The sequence below is a fragment of the Crinia signifera genome, chromosome 4 (genome assembly GCF_055691185.1).
Source record: "Crinia signifera chromosome 4, ASM5569118v1, whole genome shotgun sequence".
NCBI lineage: Eukaryota > Metazoa > Chordata > Amphibia > Anura > Myobatrachidae > Crinia > Crinia signifera.
Window position 1 is genome coordinate 8038409 of NC_139220.1, and position 20370 is coordinate 8058778.

At 50.1% G+C, this 20370-nt stretch overlaps 1 protein-coding gene across 2 annotated transcripts in view; it reads left to right on the forward strand.

Annotated features, from left to right (window-relative positions):
* The window catches only part of KIAA1549 (KIAA1549 ortholog), a 57334-nt gene that overhangs the window by 25961 nt on the left and 11003 nt on the right, over window positions 1–20370 (forward strand). For both annotated transcript variants that reach the window (XM_083180928.1, XM_083180929.1), the window contains exons 2-6: window positions 6595–9216; window positions 9469–9557; window positions 16393–16570; window positions 16987–17117; window positions 17443–17626. In XM_083180928.1, the coding sequence (XP_083037054.1) occupies window positions 6595–9216; window positions 9469–9557; window positions 16393–16570; window positions 16987–17117; window positions 17443–17626 (3204 nt within the window). The remainder of the gene's footprint in view (window positions 1–6594; window positions 9217–9468; window positions 9558–16392; window positions 16571–16986; window positions 17118–17442; window positions 17627–20370) is intronic.

Genomic DNA, 20370 nt, shown 5'->3' on the forward strand with positions numbered 1-20370 from the left:
AATCCTGCACAGATTATAATGCTGTGGGATTTATTAAGTATATTAAATAGATTTTGCCCCAATGTGGTGGAAGCAGAGGAGACTTTGGTTATCCTGCGCAGGCCTGACGTGCACACATGTGTCACAGGGGACTGCGAGTGATTGAGGATTCCCAGGTTCTCCTCACAATCCTGCTGTAGTAATGTGAGGGGAGCCATGGTCTACCCTCGTGGTACAGATGTACCCCCCCCCCCCCCAAATACAGCCGGTGTGCAGATATATATATATAGTTATATATGGGAGTGAGTATACGGACTACTACTCTCTGCATCTGATGGATGGTGCTGCAGTAACAATGGCTCCTCACAGGTCTGAGATGAATACCCCTGGGAGAGGGGGAGGGGTGGGGGGGATTGGGTCTTATCTTCCAGCTAGGAGAGACGCATTTCCCTCATTTCCCCATCAATTGTCTCTATTGATGAAGTCACTTTAGAATTCAGCGGAGACGATGGACTCGGAGTTCCCCCCTCCTGGCTGTGGAATGCTTTTGTGCAGCCTCGGCCCGCGCACCCCTTCTGCGGCCAGCTCCTTCGGGAATGGGAAATCGGATTGGAGAAGTAAATCCTCTCACCTGCCACCTGTCACTCTGCGCACATGAATATGACATTGTAGAATAGGCTGCGGAATTCTAGGTCGCACAGGAGGGGCTCAGCCGAGATGCCGCAGAACGCAACGGGGCGCAGATATATTGGGGCACCAGTTATGCAGCTTAAGGGTTAACTGTGAGCTGTATAGAGTCACTAACCCTGTATAGAGTCACTAAGAGCTGAGTAAGCTGCGTGTGCTTCACGTTACTGTGTACAGCTCTGCGTGCCTGGTGCAACTACTGTGTACAGCTCTGTGTGCCTGGTGCAGCTACTGTGTACAGCTCTGTGTGCCTGGTGCAGCTACTGTGTACAGCTCTGTATGCCTGGTGCAGCTACTGTGTACAGCTCTGTATGCCTGGTGCAGCTACTGTGTACAGCTCTGTGTGCCTGGTGCAGCTGTGCTGTGTACAGCTCTGTATGCCTGGTGCAGCTACTGTGTACAGCTATGCGTGCCTGGTGCAGCTACTGTGTACAGCTCTGTGTGCCTGGTGCAGCTACTGTGTACAGCTCTGTATGCCTGGTGCAGCTACTGTGTACAGCTCTGTATGCCTGGTGCAGCTACTGTCTACAGCTCTGTATGCCTGGTGCAGCTACTGTGTACAGCTCTGTGTGCCTGGTGCAGCTACTGTGTACAGCTCTGTATGCCTGGTGCAGCTACTGTGTACAGCTCTGTATGCCTGGTTCAGCTGTGTACAGCTCTGTATGCCTGGTGCAGCTACTGTGTACAGCTCTGTGTGCCTGGTGCAGCTACTGTGTACAGCTCTGTGTGCCTGGTGCAGCTACTGTGTACAGCTCTGTGTGCCTGGTGCAGCTACTGTGTACAGCTCTGTATGCCTGGTGCAGCTACTGTGTACAGCTCTGTATGCCTGGTACAGCTACTGTGTACAGCTCTGTATGCCTGGTGTAGCTACTGTGTACAGCTCTGTATGCCTGGTGCAGCTACTGTGTACAGCCCTGTATGCCTGGTGCAGCTACTGTGTACAGCTCTGTGTGCCCGGTGCAGCTACTGTGTACAGCTCTGTGTGCCTGGTGCAGCTACTGTGTACAGCTCTGTATGCCTGGTGCAGCTACTGTGTACAGCTCTGTGTGCCTGGTGCAGCTACTGTGTACAGCTCTGTATGCCTGGTGCAGCTGCTGTGTACAGCTCTGTGTGCCTGGTGCAGCTGCTGTGTACAGCTCTGTATGCCTGGTGCAGCTGCTGTGTACAGCTCTGTATGCCTGGTGCAGCTGCTGTGTACAGCTCTGCGTGCCTGGTGCAGCTACTGTGTACAGCTCTGTGTGCCTGGTGCAGCTACTGTATACAGCTCTGTGTGCCTGGTGCAGCTACTGTGTGCAGCTACTGTATACAGCTCTGTGTGCCTGGTGCAGCTGTGTACAGCTCTGCGTGCCTGGTGCAGCTACTGCGTGCCTGGTGCAGCTACTGTGTACAGCTCTGTGTGCCTGGTGCAGCTACTGTGTACAGCTCTGTATGCCTGGTGCAGCTACTGTGTACAGCTCTGTGTGCCTGGTGCAGCTGCTGTGTACAGCTCTGTATGCCTGGTGCAGCTGCTGTGTACAGCTCTGTATGCCTGGTGCAGCTGCTGTGTACAGCTCTGCGTGCCTGGTGCAGCTACTGTGTACAGCTCTGTGTGCCTGGTGCAGCTACTGTATACAGCTCTGTGTGCCTGGTGCAGCTACTGTGTACAGCTCTGTATGCCTGGTGCAGCTACTGTGTGCAGCTACTGTATACAGCTCTGTGTGCCTGGTGCAGCTACTGTGTACAGCTCTGTGTGCCTGGTGCAGCTACTGTGTACAGCTCTGTGTGCCTGGTGCAGCTACTGTGTACAGCTCTGTGTGCCTGGTGCAGCTGTGCTGTGTACAGCTCTGTATGCCTGGTGCAGCTACTGTGTACAGCTCTGTGTGCCTGGTGCAGCTACTGTGTACAGCTCTGTGTGCCTGGGGCAGCTACTGTGTGCAGCTACTGTATACAGCTCTGTGTGCCTGGTGCAGCTACTGTGTACAGCTCTGTGTGCCTGGTGCAGCTACTGTGTACAGCTCTGTGTGCCTGGTGCAGCTACTGTGTACAGCTCTGTGTGCCTGGTGCAGCTACTGTGTACAGCTCTGTATGTCTGGTGCAGCTACTGTGTACAGCTCTGTATGCCTGGTGCAGCTACTGTGTACAGTTCTGTATGCCTGGTGCAGCTACTGTGTACAGCTCTGTGTGCCTGGTGCAGCTACTGTGTACAGCTCTGTATGCCTGGTGCAGCTACTGTGTACAGCTCTGTATGCCTGGTGCAGCTACTGTGTACAGCTCTGTGTGCCTGGTGCAGCTGTGCTGTGTACAGCTCTGTGTGCCTGGTGCAGCTACTGTGTACAGCTCTGTGTGCCTGGTGCAGCTGTGCTGTGTACAGCTCTGTATGCCTGGTGCAGCTACTGTGTACAGCTCTGTATGCCTGGTGCAGCTACTGTGTACAGCTCTGTATGCCTGGTGCAGCTGCTGTGTACAGCTCTGTGTGCCTGGTGCAGCTACTGTATACAGCTCTGTGTGCCTGGTGCAGCTACTGTGTACAGCTCTGTATGCCTGGTGCAGCTACTGTGTACAGCTCTGTGTGCCTGGGGCAGCTACTGTGTGCAGCTACTGTATACAGCTCTGTGTGCCTGGTGCAGCTACTGTGTACAGCTCTGTGTGCCTGGTGCAGCTACTGTGTACAGCTCTGTGTGCCTGGTGCAGCTACTGTGTACAGCTCTGTGTGCCTGGTGCAGCTGTGCTGTGTACAGCTCTGTATGCCTGGTGCAGCTACTGTGTACAGCTCTGTGTGCCTGGTGCAGCTACTGTGTACAGCTCTGTGTGCCTGGGGCAGCTACTGTGTGCAGCTACTGTATACAGCTCTGTGTGCCTGGTGCAGCTACTGTGTACAGCTCTGTGTGCCTGGTGCAGCTACTGTGTACAGCTCTGTGTGCCTGGTGCAGCTACTGTGTACAGCTCTGTGTGCCTGGTGCAGCTACTGTGTACAGCTCTGTATGTCTGGTGCAGCTACTGTGTACAGCTCTGTATGCCTGGTGCAGCTACTGTGTACAGTTCTGTATGCCTGGTGCAGCTACTGTGTACAGCTCTGTGTGCCTGGTGCAGCTACTGTGTACAGCTCTGTATGCCTGGTGCAGCTACTGTGTACAGCTCTGTATGCCTGGTGCAGCTACTGTGTACAGCTCTGTGTGCCTGGTGCAGCTGTGCTGTGTACAGCTCTGTGTGCCTGGTGCAGCTACTGTGTACAGCTCTGTGTGCCTGGTGCAGCTGTGCTGTGTACAGCTCTGTATGCCTGGTGCAGCTACTGTGTACAGCTCTGTATGCCTGGTGCAGCTACTGTGTACAGCTCTGTATGCCTGGTGCAGCTACTGTGTACAGCTCTGTATGCCTGGTGCAGCTACTGTGTACAGCTCTGTGTGCCTGGTGCAGCTGTGCTGTGTACAGCTCTGTATGTCTGGTGCAGCTGTGCTGTGTACAGCTCTGTATGCCTGGTGCAGCTGTGCTGTGTACAGCTCTGTATGTTTGGTGCAGCTGTGCTGTGTACAGCTCTGTATGCCTGGTGCAGCTGTGCTGTGTACAGCTCTGTATGCCTGGTGCAGCTACTGTGTACAGCTCTGTATGCCTGGTGCAGCTACTGTGTACAGCTCTGTATGCCTGGTGCAGCTACTGTGTACAGCTCTGTATGCCTGGTGCAGCTACTGTGTACAGCTCTGTATGCCTGGTGCAGCTACTGTGTACAGCTCTGTGTGCCTGGTGCAGCTACTGTGTACAGCTCTGTGTGCCTGGTGCAGCTGTACTGTGTATACATAGCAGTAAAATCTCTGCTTCCCCTTTAAGGATAAGCACCTTATTCAGGTTGGCTCCTAAAGCAAAATCTCTCTCTAATGTGCAAAACCATGCTGCACTGCAGGTAGGTCAGATGTAACAGGTGCAGAGAGAATTAGATTTGGGTCGGGTTTGTACTTCAATCTGAGATCTATATTGCTGTGTAAAAAAAAATAAAAAAATAACCTGACTCACCCCCTAATTGCAGTGCACTTAGTAGCTGGGGGCTTGTACTCGGTAAGGCGGTAAGTGGGGTTTAGGCAGGAGGCGGCAGGGCTTATGGATTTTGGGACATATGGTGAAATTAGAGCAGGGGTCATTAGCCGGATAAGATTAATGTTGGAAACGGTGCGATATACGGTGTGCTGCATCCTAGCGTACGATGTGCGGGTAGGTGGGGGCATATCCTGGCTGAGCACCTATGGGCTTCATGTAAAACCCTACAGTATTTATGCTGCATGCACACATAATAAGTGTATTTATTCCCCGTGCATTGCAGCGTAGTTGCCCAGGTGCGCAGTTACCGGCCCATTTTGTTTAGGAGTATGTCTGTCTGACATAGGGGTGCAAAATGTCACCCCAGGGCACCGATAAACGCCGGATGACGTAATGTATTTTAAGCAGCTTTAAATACATCGCTCTGTGGGATATTCAAGGTGTTGCAGCGCTCGCAGCCTTCACTGGTGCAGCATGTCTGAGCCTGGGAGCCGGCCCCTGGAGGATGGCGTGGTTACTAGGAGACGCAGCGGCCTGAATTCTAATGAACAACCCCCCCCCCCCCCGCACCCCCTTCTCCCTCTTTTCTCCGCTATCAGAACCTCATCAATCAGCGCAGATCCCATTACTAAAATAAGATGTCCGTTTGCTGAAATATAAAACCCGGTTTCTCTTTGTCCTGTATCCAGAAAAGACGGTGGCGCTGGCGTTTGCGACCGGCATCTGCTTTTAGGATCCCGGGATTTTCTGTTTGTTGCCTCATTTAAGGCTGGTTATATCATCATCAGGGAAATCCGGGAAGTTGCAGTAATAATTCCCAGAATGTGCGTGTTTGTGCCGTCTGACGGCGCTGCAGCGGGAATGCCGTGCCCACACAAACGCATGTGCCCAAATTGTAATAATTCCGGATTCGCAGCTTTGTGCTGCCTGGAATAGGCCGAGAACCATGAATTCATAAGTTCCGTCTGTCGGCAAATAGCTTTGTGATCTCCCTGCCCAGCGATGGGGAACGGCCAGGTCTTCTAATTGTTCCAATGTGTGTCAGGGCCTTCGTCTTATTCCAGAACCTGTAAATCTAAAGGTGCCCATACACTAGTAAGATTTATCTTCAGATCTGTCTGGTTGGAACAAAAACATGGTTATGGATGAGTGACAGTTTGTCAGTTTTCCAGCATTTCAAAGCAAATGGTCAACTGTCATTTGCTCTCATCCATAACCATGTTTTTGTCCCAACCAGACAGATCTGCAGATAAATCTGCGTGTGTATGGCCACCTTTAGGAGGAAGCCCAGATCTTCCCACCTGCAGCTGAGATTGTACGATCAGTATCAGCATGGAGGGTTCCGCTCCCAGCCAATAGCACACTCCAATTTCTATGATCTTTTAGAGTTCCGTCTCTCTTTTCCAACCTCTGTCTGTCAATTAAATAAAATAACTCAACCCAAATGTATATTGGATATAGGAATGTAATGTTTGCCATCTAACACCGACTTTCCCCTTAAGCTTTGACAAAATATTCACACACGATAAAGTACGTATCCCACAGCTCATAGACTGGAAGGCTCTGAAAAAGAAAAAAAGCTGAAATGGCAAAGCAGAATCTGTCAGTTATTTTCTTTATCGTGTACTTGTGATCCCGATTTAGCCATGGAAAATTATATTGCCATTTTACTGAAGCACAAGGATAATAATGTAATAAAATAAGGGTGAATTGAATCCTATGCCTTGAAGGAAGGAATTGACCCTCACTTGGTCAGATGGGTTGTGGAGGGGGAGTTGGACAGGCGGTGGGTAGTGATTTTGATTTAACCACCTGTGCTCAAGCACTGCTTTCTATGGTAGTTACCTATATTACATTCCATGTTATTGTGTTTCATTTTGACGCACTTTTATGCTAATTGACGTATCCTTTTTTCCTTTCCAGTTGTCCATTTTGGCCCCTTGTTCCTGAAGGTGAATGAAAGCTCTGATGTCAGTAAGAACCCCTCAGTCCTGGATGAGGTTGTTAGCGATGTTACCCCGGCTGAACCATCTTCCTCTGTCACAGAGACCCCCCAGCTTCCGGATTTTTCAAGTACTGTAGACCACTCTAGAACCCTCTGGCCCGTCTCTATTGAAGGTGTCCTACCAAATGATGATTTCTCATTAACTCCCAGCCTTACCGCCCAGCCACCTGTATCATCGGCCACCTCTCAGGTCTCGCAGAGCAGCATGAAAACCGAAGTCCTGAGCATCATTGATTTAAGCTCTGTCGTTATGGAATCTTCTAGCACCATTGACGCCACGCCGACACCTGTAGCGCCGGAAACAACTCTAATGTCTAATATTCTTGAAGAGAGGACGACTGTACATCATATGGTCTCTTTCAGTAGTGTCACCGAATTGTATCCGAGTACCAAAATGTTCCCAATTTCCACGGAACACACAGGCCTTACCTCCTCAGAGTTTGATTTGCAGAGTTCTGTGGTGGGAAGTTCTTTGCTTGGACAACTCTCCACATTTCCTCATTCTGACCTCATGTTGGAAGCTACGTTGGTCGTCTCCACCACACCTGAAGCTTACCCAGCCGAGCCACCGTTTATCCTGGAGAGTAGCATAGAAATGCCAAGCATGGCCTTCACAGAGGACCTCACTACCACTACCAAAAATTCTTTGTATTCTATCTTCTCGGATCTAGGGCTCATCACTGCACAGGATTCCACCACCAGCCCTGGTATGAGTCTGCCAACGACCCCTCTGCCCATCACCTCTGCCATATCTGGAGAATCTCACAGCGAAATCCCAGATATCTCAGAAAGCCTCTTGGGCGCAAGCAAGGAAAGTCCTTTCACTTTGGTCAGTACTCCAGTGCCTACTTTTACTTCCCTGCATGATCACACATTGGTCCTGCGTTCTGATGTCCCCTACTCTCCTTGGGTGTCCGAGGATTATGTAGAAACCATCAGTCCCTCAGGATCCATGGGAGATGTTCCTCATTCCAGTGTGGTGTCAGATAAGGAGTTCTTAGTTGAGTCCACCATTATCGGCTCTGTCTATTCCTCAGTCCCAGTAGTTCCCCCGATTTCCAGTTACACGGATATTTTGGAATCCACCTCTAGACCTGTTGAGTCCAGTCTTATGGAAATCCAGATGACTTCCATGTTTCCATCTCAAAGCTTAGACTCTACGAGTCTAATACCCCCGACAATAGTTACAGAGTTTTTTGTGTCTTCGATGTCATCTGTTGAGCATGACTCCGTATTTCCAGATACATTTATACCAATAACGACTCCAGTCCTTGACAGCAATATTTTTGAAACTGGGAACACAGCAGAAGCTCCAGCATTTGTCATGAGTGTTCCGGGGGTGTATTTCAGCCAAAGCGTGTCATCCCTGGTAGAAGAGAGTGCAGATATCACCAGTATGGCCTCCAGCGATGGCTCCTGGGTGACTTCCCTCGATCATAGTATGTTCCCATCATTGGTAGAAGACCTTCCCCTCACGCACCCACCCAGTGATTCTTCAACCCTGAGCTTTTCCTCTGTCCTAGCAGCATCGAAATCCTCCTTCAGCGACTCTGCGTGGGAGACATATTTTACGTCGCCTGTGGAAACCATCAGCGCCGAGGTTGTGATGTGGGAAACCTCAAATGCCACGTCACTGTTCTCCTTCACTCCATCATCTAGTTCTGACTGGGCAGAGAGAAGCTCAGAGGTCTTTACAGAGTTCTCTGCCATCTGGGAGGTGACCCCCACCATGGTTTCTGAGTTGAGCAATCTCTATACCTCAAGTTTCGTTGGTGCTACCTTCTTACTGCCTTTACTGTCATCGTCCACACTGGGCGTTGCTGCAACCACCTTGGCCACCTCTTCCTTCGGGTCTGATCTTACCAGCAGTGCTTTGATTGAACAATCTCAGACCTCATTGCTCACTGTGGGTCCACTGGAGACAGAACTACCCACATCCATGTCTACATTGGCTTTCAGCACCTCGGAGGCCTACACTTCACTTTTCTCAGCTAGTACAATTCCAACCACCAGCCTCAGCATTTCACCTGTTCTAAGCTTGCCACCCTCACCCACCACAAGCCTACCAGTCACAGAAAGCATTCAGTCCACATTAAGCGTGGTAAACACCACAGACTTGACCGCCACGTTAACATCACCATCTACCTTAATCATCTTCTCAACTGTAGTCCCACCCTCTACATTAAGCTTGTCGTGGTCTTCAAGTACACAGCCAAGTCTAACTCTGCTGCCGACACTGACTGTTCCGCACCTTCCAACCACTGACCTTTCTCATTCCACCACCCAGTCAGCTACCACGGTAGCCACAGCTTCGACAACAACTGCATCCACGTCAGCCGTCTCTCATAACACACAGGCCGCAACCTCTTCAGCTGCGACCAGCAATGTCACCCCTGGAGCAGTTACAACAACAACCACTTCTACACCTGCTCCGGCCACACCTCCCTCTGGTCTCACGGCTGGATCTCCACTGACCACAACTACAAGGCCCACCCTGGTGTGTGATGTCTCCAACCCGGAGCCGTATCTGGTCACTGCAAGTAAGCAATGCTTGTCCGAACTAAGTTCTAGTTGTCCCCGTGCTGCCGGTGCTAAAACAGTGTTTTGGTTCTGCGAATAAGTCGGTTCAATGTATATAGCTCCGGCCCTTAGTTGCTGGAAAAGGAATTAAACATAACGGCATAAAATGTGTCCCGGAGCGTAAACCGATTATAAGGATAGTGCTAGGGACTGGATGGGACGGCCGCTCGTTACCTCTGTAAATAATTATCCTGTCATTTCTGTTTCTTCAGTTCTGTCACGTGGATCAAATATTCAGAACATTACGGAATCAATCAAGGAAATGCTCACGCTACATTTCAGCCGTTCCGTGGAGCTAGAGGTGAGTGCGTCACGTACTGCTGACCATTACACCGTCCTTTCTGCCCATACATATACAAATATACAGTACTAGGTGATTCATCGCGCCCTATGGGCGCTCTCCACACCGTCGTAAGGGGCTGCGCCCCCTTAATTTGTGAACATTTGTATATGAGAAAGATGGTTACAATTGTATGAAAGATGCCTGTATTGCAACTTGAGTTATAGGTGAAATGTGTTAAATAGAGAGCATATGATGTGGAAGGGGGTGTGTATTGTTTTGTTTAATTAAAAAGCGGTTACAGAGTAAGATGTACATTGATAGTGTGGATGGTACAGTGACATTTGTGGGTGTGGGGGGGGGGGGGGCTGTGTGTGCATGTTGTTTAGGTGTGTGTGTGTGTGCAATAGTATAGTAGGGTGTTTTTGAGTCAGCGGCTCCCCTCTGGCGGAGGTCACGACACAGGAAACAGGAGGCTGGGTAGTGATAGGGGTGTGTGGGCATAAGGGGGACTAAAGAGGAGGGTGGGAGATACTGTGCAGCTTCTGCCAGTGGGTGAGGGTCCAGCGTGGCAGTACAGGAGTACAGGATGGTGGCCCTTAGTCAGTGTCTCCTCCTACTGGGTGGGAGTTCGGGTGCATGAGAGCAGGAGGCTGGGCTATGGGCATGATAGGGGCATGTGGGCAACACAGCGTCAGCGACTCCCCAGTGGTGGAAGTTACGGTTCAGGAGAGCAGGAAGCTGGGTAGTGATAGGGGTGTGTGAGTATACGGGGGACTAAAGAGGGGCTTAGGGGTGCCGTGAATTGCGGGAGGGGCGCGGGGGGTGCCGTGAATCAAGGGAGGGAGGGGGCGCAGGTGTCGTCGAATCGCGGGAGAGGGCGGGGGTCCGCAAAGCGTGGGAGGGGGCGTGAATTGCGCGAAGGGGGGTTACGAATCGCGGGAGGGGGGGTGAGATGAATCACCTAGTTGGTTATATATTCTTGTAGAAGGATGGTAGGATGTTGCTGTCATTCAGAATGCATTTACATAAACAGTAATAGTAGCAGTAAAAGGTCTGACTTAAAACAACTACAGTAAAACAGGACAGGTGTTATATATTATACAAAGAATTGGTTGATGATGTAGGTTGACGTGCACATAGTTCATAGTTGTCACTGGAAAAAAATTGCTACAAGAAAAAATCAACACAGAAAGTTCAACACATGTAAATGTTGACATAAGTGTAGCACTTCATCGGTGTCCATGTCGACACATGAGAATGAATATGAAAACATTCAAAAAAGAAAAATAAATCTTCAAAAACTCATGTCAACCTTTTTCATTGTCGACCATAGCCGTGCCAGTGTTTTGCATGTGCCATTTAATCCTGGGGTTGCCGTGAATCGCGCGCGGGGGTGGGGGGGGAGGGAGGAGGTGAGGGGTGCCTGCGAATCACGGGAGGAGGGGTCATGAGTGGATGCCGTGAATTGCGGGAGGGGGGGTCGCGGGGGGGGGGTGCCGCGAATCGTGGGATGGGGGGGCGTGGGGGGTTGCAGTGAATCGCGGGAGGGTGGGTCGCGGGGGCGGGGGGTTGCCGCAATGACAGGAGGGGGGGTCAGGGGTGGGGAATCGCAGTAGGGGGGTCGTGGGGGGCACCGTGAACCGCGGTAGGGGGGGTCGTGGGGGGCATAGTGAACCGTGGGAGGGGGGGCCCGGGGGGTTGGAGCGAATCGTGGGAGGGGGGGTCGCGGGGTGCCGCGAATCGCAGGAGGGGGGGTGTCACGGGGTGGGGCCGTGAATCGCGGGAGTCACCGGGGGTGCCGCGAATTGCAGGGGGTGTGCTGAAAATCGCGGGAGGGGGGTCGAGGGGGGGTGCCGCGAATCGCCACAAGAAAAAATCAACACAGAAAGGTCAACACATGTAAATGTTGACATAAGTGTGGCACTTCATTGGTGTCCATGTCGACACATGAGAATGAATATGAAAACATTGAAAAAGTGAAAAATAAATCTTGTCAACCTTTTTCATTGTCGACCATAGCCATGTCAGTGTTTTGCATGTGCCATTTAATCGTGGGGATGCCGTGAATGGGGGGTGGGGGGGGGGAGGGAGGTGCATACCTCCCAACATGACCCTCTCCAGGAGGGACGCATTGCTCTGTTTCTGGACTTTCTTCTTAATTTATGGATTACCATCACCTGTGCTTAAACACCTTTCTTAACAATTACCGTGTTTAAAATGACAGGTGATGACAATCATAAATTAAGATGGAAGTCCACAAACAGAGCATTCTGTCCCTCCTGGAGAGGGTCATGTTGGGAGGTATGGAGGTGTGGGGCGCTCACCTGGTGTGTCTGGTGAGTAGCTGTGTCTTTGCTGTGTAACATGGAGAGGCAGAGGGTGTCTGGCACTGTCTGTGGGCTCACTGGGCTGGTTCTCTGTCATGTGAGTCAGTCATGTGAGTCAGAGGCTCCACCATAGGTGCCGATTCTGTGGGTGCTCAAGGGCCCTAGCACCCACGGAAATTGATGAGCACCCACGGGTCCGAGTCCCGCTGCCTGGCCCCGTATTAACTTGCTAATTTGCGGCTGCAGTACCCGCATCGCCGGACCCGCCACTTGGCAAATAGTATGCCAGGAAGTGTGTATTCCGTCTGCGGAGTAATATGCGGACGTGGGCCGGCCAGCATGCGCGTGCTCAGGGCGTGCTGTGCGACTGAGTAGCATTTATGTATCTGCACTGGGGGGGGCATTTATGTACTTGGCACTGTGGGAGCATTTATGTATTTGGTATTGTGGGGGCATTTATGTACTTGGCACTGTGGGGGCATTTATGTATTTGGCCGTCATGTGTAAAAAGGGGGACTCTGCTGCTGTAATGTGTAAAAAAGGGAACTCTGCTGCCGTAATTTGAATATTGGAGACAACTGTGCTGTGTAATATAAATTGGTATTATTTTGAGGCCACGCCCCTTCCCCATGAAGCCACTCCCCTATACTTTTGGCTTGAGCACCCACCAGCAAAAAGATAAATCGGCACCTATGGGCTCCACCCAGCGTTATAGCTCCAGACACACTTTGAGTGACAGATGTAGCCAAATATATAAGAGATTATGTACAATGTTTTAGTCCCTGTATGTCACACGTCTTGTCAGCTGCCGTAAACCACTCAACACCTTCTACTTACTGAAGTCTCATACCCTGAAGTACAAGATAGAGAGATTTCACAATATATCATGTGAGTTCTAGACAATGACATTTAGGTGACAATGACAGTATGAGGCATCCGGGGTTCCTGCTGCTTCTGCTCTAAGTTTACCCAAATGTTGCACTGTAAATTAATATAAGTAGTGTTGTAAAAAAGAACAAAAAAAAAAGAGCTCAAAGGTTAAAATACTAAATGCATACAAGAGTAATGGCTTACTTGTTTGTAATACCAGTACGGTTCCAGTAACACCAGTTAGACCGGCAGAAGAAACAGTATGGACTGCTCATCCACAGGGTCCTAGTGCCACATACTGACGCAGTTAGACACACACACACACACACACACACACACACACTGGACCTTATACTGGTTGCGTGTGGACTAAACGCCGCCCACACGTGATGTCACTAGTAAGTCATAGAACCAGCTTCCCCGTGATGTCACTAGTAAGTCATAGAACCATCTTTCCCGTGATGTCACTAGTAAGTAAAAGTACCAGCTTCCCCGTGATGTCACTAGTAAGTAATAGAACCAGCTTCCTGATGATGGCACTAGTAAGTCATAGAACCAGCTTCCCCGTGATGTCACTAGTAAGTAATAGAACCAGCTTCCCCGTGATGTCACTAGTAAGTAATAGAACCAGCTTCCCCGTGATGTCACTAGTAAGTAATAGAACCAGCTTCCTGATGATGTCACTAGTAAGTAATAGAACCAGCTTCCCCGTGATGTCACTAGTAAGTAATAGAACCAGCTTCCTGATGATGTCACTAGTAAGTAATAGAACCAGCTTCCTGATGATGTCACTAGTAAGTAATAGAACCAGCTTCCCCGTGATGTCACTAGTAAGTAATAGAACCAGCTTCCTGATGATGTCACTAGTAAGTAATAGAACCAGCTTCCCCGTGATGTCACTAGTAAGTCATAGAACCAGCTTCCCCGTGATGTCTCTAATTTGTGTCATATGTTTATTTAATATGCTATTATGATAAGGGAGATGGGTAAGAGTGGGCTGGCAAGCTGGTACTGACATCCTATTCATGTATTTTAGCACAGAACTATCTATGAATGGGTTCTCGGAGCATGGGCACAAAGATTTCTCCAGTGTGACATCTGGTGGTAGATTAAGGTCACTGCAAGTAACATAAGTAATGCTTTGTGAGACCTCACCAACTTGAGATGATGTTTCACTGAAGCGTTGCGGTAATGTTGGCGTAATGTGCCGGCTGCTCCCTCCATGTTTGCCTCATCTGTATGCCCTGACTTCATGGCCATTGTGTTCTTGTGTAGGAGCCCAGGGATTAGTAAATATCATTCCTGTGGCCTAGGAGATGGTTGTACACAGATTGCGCTCTCCTTCCGAATCCGTGAATATCTGAGACCGAGATGCCACGTCCTCCCATACAGCGGTCATAATGCCAGCTTTCGGACCAAGGAATGGGCATGAAGACACCGGCATTGAGGAGAGGACCCAGAAAGTGACTCAGAGAGACACTATCATAGACCAGCACCAGACCCAACAACCAGAATTAGGGATTTATTGTATAACTACTCCCCTGTCCACACAGACAGACATTGGGGGTTATTCTGATGGACAAAACCATGCTGCACTGCAGGTGGGGCTGATGTAACATGTGCGGAGAGAGTTAGATTTGGGGGGGGGTGTACTTCAAACTGATATCTATATTGCAGTGTAAAAAAAACAGCAGCCAGTATTTACCCTGCGCAGAAACAAAATAACACCCAAATCTACCTCTCTCTGCACATGTTACATCTGCCCCACCTGCAGTCATATGGTTTTGTCCAATTAGAGAGTGATTGTGCCTTTCTGAGTGCATCAGAATAACCCCCATTATATACCGTTGCACAGGTTCACTTCCAAATTAGGCTAAAGTCTGTACAAGTCTCTGATGTACTATGTCCTGTATACCAATAATATAACCATTCCAAATCCAAATATGGCTTCTGACAGCAGTATTCCACAGCAATACTTCATCTACTTTGATATACTCATGCCTTTCTCTGCTCTCTGTATCCTTCCTCTGCTCTCTGTATCCTTCCCCTGCTCTCTCTATCCTTCCCCTGCTCTCTGTATCCTTCCCCTGCTCTCTGTATCCTTCCCCTGCTCTCTGTATCCTTCCCCTGCTCTCTGTATCCTTCCTCTGCTCTCTGTATCCTTCCTCTGCTCTCTGTATCCTTCCTCTGCTCTCTGTATCCTTCCCCTGCTCTCTGTATCCTTCCCCTGCTCTCTGTATCCTTCCTCTGCTCTCTGTATCCTTCCTCTGCTCTCTGTATCCTTCCTCTGCTCTCTGTATCCTTCCTCTGCTCTCTGTATCCTTCCTCTGCTCTCTGTATCCCTCCTCTGCTCTCTTTATACTTCCACTGCTCTCAGTATCTTTCCTCTGCTCTCAGTATCCTTCCCCTGCTCTCAGTATCCTTCTTTAGCTCTCTGTATCCTTCCTCTGCTCTTTGTATCATTCCTCTGCTCTTTGTATCCTTCCTCTGCTAGCTGTATCTTTCTTCTGATCTCTGTATCCTTCCCTGCTCTGTGTATCCTTCTTGTTCTCTCTGAAACCATCTTGTTCTCTCTGTATCCCTCCTCTGCTCTCTGTATCCTTCCTCTGCTCTCTGTATCCTTCCTCTGCTCTCTGTATCCTTCCTCTGCTCTCTGTATCCCTCCTCTGCTCTCTTTATACTTCCACTGCTCTCAGTATCTTTCCTCTGCTCTCAGTATCCTTCCCCTGCTCTCAGTATCTTTCCTCTGCTCTCTGTATCCTTTCTCTGCTCTCTGTATCCTTTCTCTGCTCTCTGTATCCTTTCTCTGCTCTCTGTATCCTTTCTCTGCTCTCTGTATCCTTTCTCTGCTCTCTGTATCCTTCCTTATGCTCTCTGTATCCTTCCTTAGCTCTCTGTATCCTTCCTCTGCTCTCTGTATCCTTCCTCTGCTCTCTATATCCTTCATATGCTCTCTGTATCTTTTCTCTGCTCTCTGTATCTTTTCTCTGCTCTCTGTATCTTTTCTCTGCTCTCAGTATCCTTCCTCTGCGCTCTGTATCCTTCCTCTGCTCTCAGTATCCTTCCTCTGCTCTCAGTATCTTTCCTCTGCTCTCAGTATCCTTCCTCTGCGCTCTGTATCCTTCTTCTGCTCGCTGTATCCTTCTGCTCTCTGTATCCTTTCTCTGCTCTCTGTATCCTTTCTCTGCTCTCTGTATCCTTCTTCTGCTCGCTGTATCCTTCTTCTGCTCTCTGTATCCTTTCTCTGCTCTCTGTATCCTTCCGCTGCTCTCTGTATCCTTCCGCTGCTCTCTGTATCCTTCCGCTGCTCTCTGTATCCTTCCGCTGCTCTCTGTATCCTTCCGCTGCTCTCTGTATCCTTCCGCTGCTCTCTGTATCCTTCCTCTGCTCTCTGTATCCTTCCTCTGCTCTCTGTATCTTTTCTCTGCTCTCGGTGAGCTAAGTATCTGGGCAATCTGTATCATGCTGTCGCTGTCACACCTGACACCTGCGGATTTATAGATGGCAGACTTATGCAGCTATATACTCGTGTGTATATATATATATATATATAGATAGATAGATAGATAGATAGATAGATAGAGGTGAGAGAGAGGTGAACGGATAATGTAAAGTGTGATCTTCTGTGATCTCACCCACGTGTCTCCTATCTGCAGGTCTACACGCTGTCGGCGCGACTTTCCTTCATAGTGACCTCCGGATCTGTGGTCTACACGGCCATAGCTGTCGGGAACGTGTTAGCCAGGAGCCGGCTGGTGTTGGGGCCGTTTCCCCCCATCCTGTCCCTGCAGACTGCACTTCTGGGGCTAGACCAGCGGTTCCACGTTCAGACAGGTGAGATGCTCTGCAGGGAATGGGCCCCGGAGAGGTTCGGCACTTCTGTGTACATAGAGAAACCAGTGCCGCCCAGTGATTTGGGCGGTCTTACCTGTCACCATTAGTATCTGCGTCGCTCCCTGGTCAGGTGCAGGAGATGCGTCATTAGCGGCGTTCCTTCCCTGTACGCAGGATTGCACAGAGCGTGTCATAGGGGTAACGGTATAAGTCCCAGCATGCCCTGGCAGCTATGGAGCACTTGGGCAGTTTGGTTGTAGAAACTGCAACAACAGAACCATAGCTAATTTTTCTGCTGTGGCAGATGAATGCCTTTTCTCCAGTGTTGTGGTCGGTGCTGCCCCCCGGAGGCTGAATGCTGTATGGCGGCCGGCATCTCTGCGCACAGTAATCTCCCTGACCTGTTTTGTCCGCAGTTCTCCAGTTTGTGCCGCAGTCTGTAGACATCCGGCTCTGCGTGTTCAGCGAGCGGGTCCAGAAGGGGCTGAGCCTGGCGCTGTATGAAGTGAGGAGGTTGCGGCACGAGAGCGATAATGTCACCGTCCAGGTAACAGTGATATCTTCCTATATATATGTACATTCACCGTTATATACTGTATCCCGACCAATGCTGTAACAGTGCTGTGACCACGCCCCCAGTGTATTTAGACCACACCCCCATAATAAATACACCTAGCCAGAGTGGGTGCAACCGCTGCACGTATGGAGGAATTTAATGTATTTCCCAAAAATCCACTGACTTGTTCGTGTGAAATGAAGTTAGTACGCACAGCGGAGACGCCCCCTCAGCTCTCCCTCCCTCTCCCTCCCTCAGCTCTCCCCCCCTCAGCTCACCCCGCCTCAGCTCTCCCTCCCTCTCCCCCCCCCCCCAGATAGTGAACATTACATCCAGTCCGCCTCCAGCTGGGATTTGGAAGGCGCCCGTCATGATATCCTACGCCGTCAGAGACCGGAATGGGTTTATGAATGGTTCCGATGTCAGTGATCAGCTCCGGAACCTGAGCCTGGTAGAGTTCAGTTTCTTCCTCGGATATCCGGTAAAACAGATTGCAGAGCGTGAGTACACTCCCATGTCATTGGGGGGGGCGTCAGTGAGAGGTTTGGTTTTTGGTAGGGCAGGCGTGTCCAAACTATGGCCTCCAGCTGTTGTGAAACTACAATTCCCAACATGCTTTGCCACAGTTTTGCTATTAGGGAATGCTAAAACTATGGCAAGGCATGCTGGGACGTGTAGTTTCAATACAGCTGGAGGGCCGCAGTTTGGACATGCTTGTTGGTAGGGTGTCTTATAAGGTAGTGACCACTCTCAATAAGGCCGGAGAGGTTCAGGAGAGAGAACCCTGCACGGGCTGAGATTTCGGGGGGGACCTATGGACCCAGTCTGCTTAGCAACAGGCAGAATATTGATGGTCAAGATATTGACAACCATTGGCAAACATTTAAAATGCCGACATTCATTACGTCAACATGGTCAAAATGCCAACATTTAAATTGTCGACATGTCAAAAAGTCAGCATGATTTTTTTTCTTTGAAACCAATTTGTCTTAATTCGCGTGGGCATAGAGTTATATTTAAGAGACGATGTGAGGGATATTTTGTAAGCCATCTGACCAGATCACTTCGAAATGAAACACAGACCGCTGCGTGAGTATGGCCCCGGCGACGGCAATGTGCGGTCCTGCGCGTCGCTATCGCCTGCATGCAGTATAAATCTAGTCATCACCAGTGTTCTCACCAGAGAACACGGGCAGTGAGAGATCGTTCAGCATGCATCGCTGGTGCAGCACTGTGTACTGATTGATCTGTGCTGAGCGATCTGTGCAGCACTGTGTACTGAGTGCTCTGTGCTGAGCGATCTGTGCAGCACTGTGTACTGAGTGCTCTGTGCTGAGCTGAGTGATCTGTGCTGAGTGTTCTGTGCATTGCTGGTGCAGCACTGTGTGCTGAGTGGTCTGTGCTGAGTGATCTGTGCCGAGCGTTCTGTGCATTGCTGTGTGCTGAGCGATCTGAGCATCGCTGAGTGATCTGTGCCGAGCGTTCTGTGCATTGCTGTGTGCTGAGCGATCTGAGCATCGCTGAGTGATCTGTGCTGAGCGTTCTGCGCATTGCTGTGTGCTGGGCGATCTGAGCATCGCTGAGTGAGCTGTGCTGAGCGTTCTGCGCATAGCTGTGTGCTGGGCGATCTGAGCATCGCTGAGTGATCTGTGCTGAGCGTTCTGTGCATTGCTTTGTGCTGAGCGATCTGTGTGAATCACTGAGTGATTTTGTGAATCGCTGAGCGATCTGTGCTGGGGGATCTGTGCATCGCTGTGTGCTGGGGGATCTGCGTCGCTGTGTGCTGGACAATCTGTGCATCGCTGTGTGCTGGGTGATCTGTGCATTGCTGTGTGCTGGGGGATCTGTGCATCGCTGTGTGCTAAGCGATCTGTGCTGGGGGATCTGTGCATCGTTGTCTGCTGGGTGATCTGTGCATCGCTGTGTGCTGGGGGATCTGCGTCGCTGTGTGCTGGACGATCTGTGCATCGCTGTGTGCTGGGTGATCTGTGCATCGCTGTGTGCTGGGTGATCTGTGCATCGCTGTGTGCTGGGTGATCTGTGCATCGCTGTGTGCTGGGTGATCTGTGCATCGCTGTGTGCTGGGTGATCTGTGCATCGCTGTGTGCTGGGTGATCTGTGCATCGCTGTGTGCTGAGCGATCTGTGCTGGGGGATCTTGCTTTACTAGGCATAGTCACCCCGTATTTATGGGGTATTAGATTCTAATAGTGTGGTGGAAGCAGGGCAAGCGCAGCCAGCCATGCGAGGGAATGCGGTACACTTAAAGGGAATCCATATCGACATAGACACACAAAAAAAAAAACATGTCAACTTTATGATATGGCGGCATTTTGACCATGTCAGCATGATGTATGTGGGCATTTTAAAGATATTGATATTTTGAATGTCCAGAAATCACCCTGAACCTGTCTCGCCCACCCATAATCACTGCATGTCACCGCTTCGCCCGGCGTTTCTGTAGTACCACCATATGACGTGCCGATCTATAGAGCGGGATATTCTTATATGTCGCCTCTAGATTAATTAGCGGATGCCGGTGACAAGTGTAATTCAGGGCTCAGCCAAGGACGGGGCTGTGACCCCTGAGGTCATTGCTGCACTCACAGTGTGCGGTAGATGCTGGTGATCTGGGGGGGGAAGGGGGGTGTTATATTGGAGGCTGATGTCATTGTGTGCTCAGTGGCTGTATGTGTAGACAAAGCCCCCCCCCCCCCCCCCAGTCTCTGGTCCGCTCAGAATAATACAGGTCTGACAATAGGGATTTCTGAGCTGCGAACTTTCCCACATTCCCAGACACAGAGGGGACGGCGGCTCGGAGCGGCGGACGTGTCTGCGTTGTATAATCCACAGCACCTAATGTCTGGCTCATGGTGAGGTTACAGCCGGCAACCGCTCTATTAAAGTATCATTAATGTATTATAGACCATGAAAGTTACTATTATTTATTACTACTAGTATAATGCTTCCGTAGTGCTGACATCAGCCACTAGGTGGCGTAAGATCACACGGGAAGTTATAGGGGTTTCTTATTACAGATAATGAATGAAGATGACTGTAATTCTAAAGCATAATATCGAACATTAACCTACAGCAGGGTGCACAGTGTATTACAGGGGACGATACAAGGTTAAATATGGGTGTAAGTGATATATTTAGTGTTTTCATACATAAATTAGTGGTGAACAAACGCAGTCTGCAGCCGCTTATATACTCTGTATGCTAACAGCTTATATACATTCCAG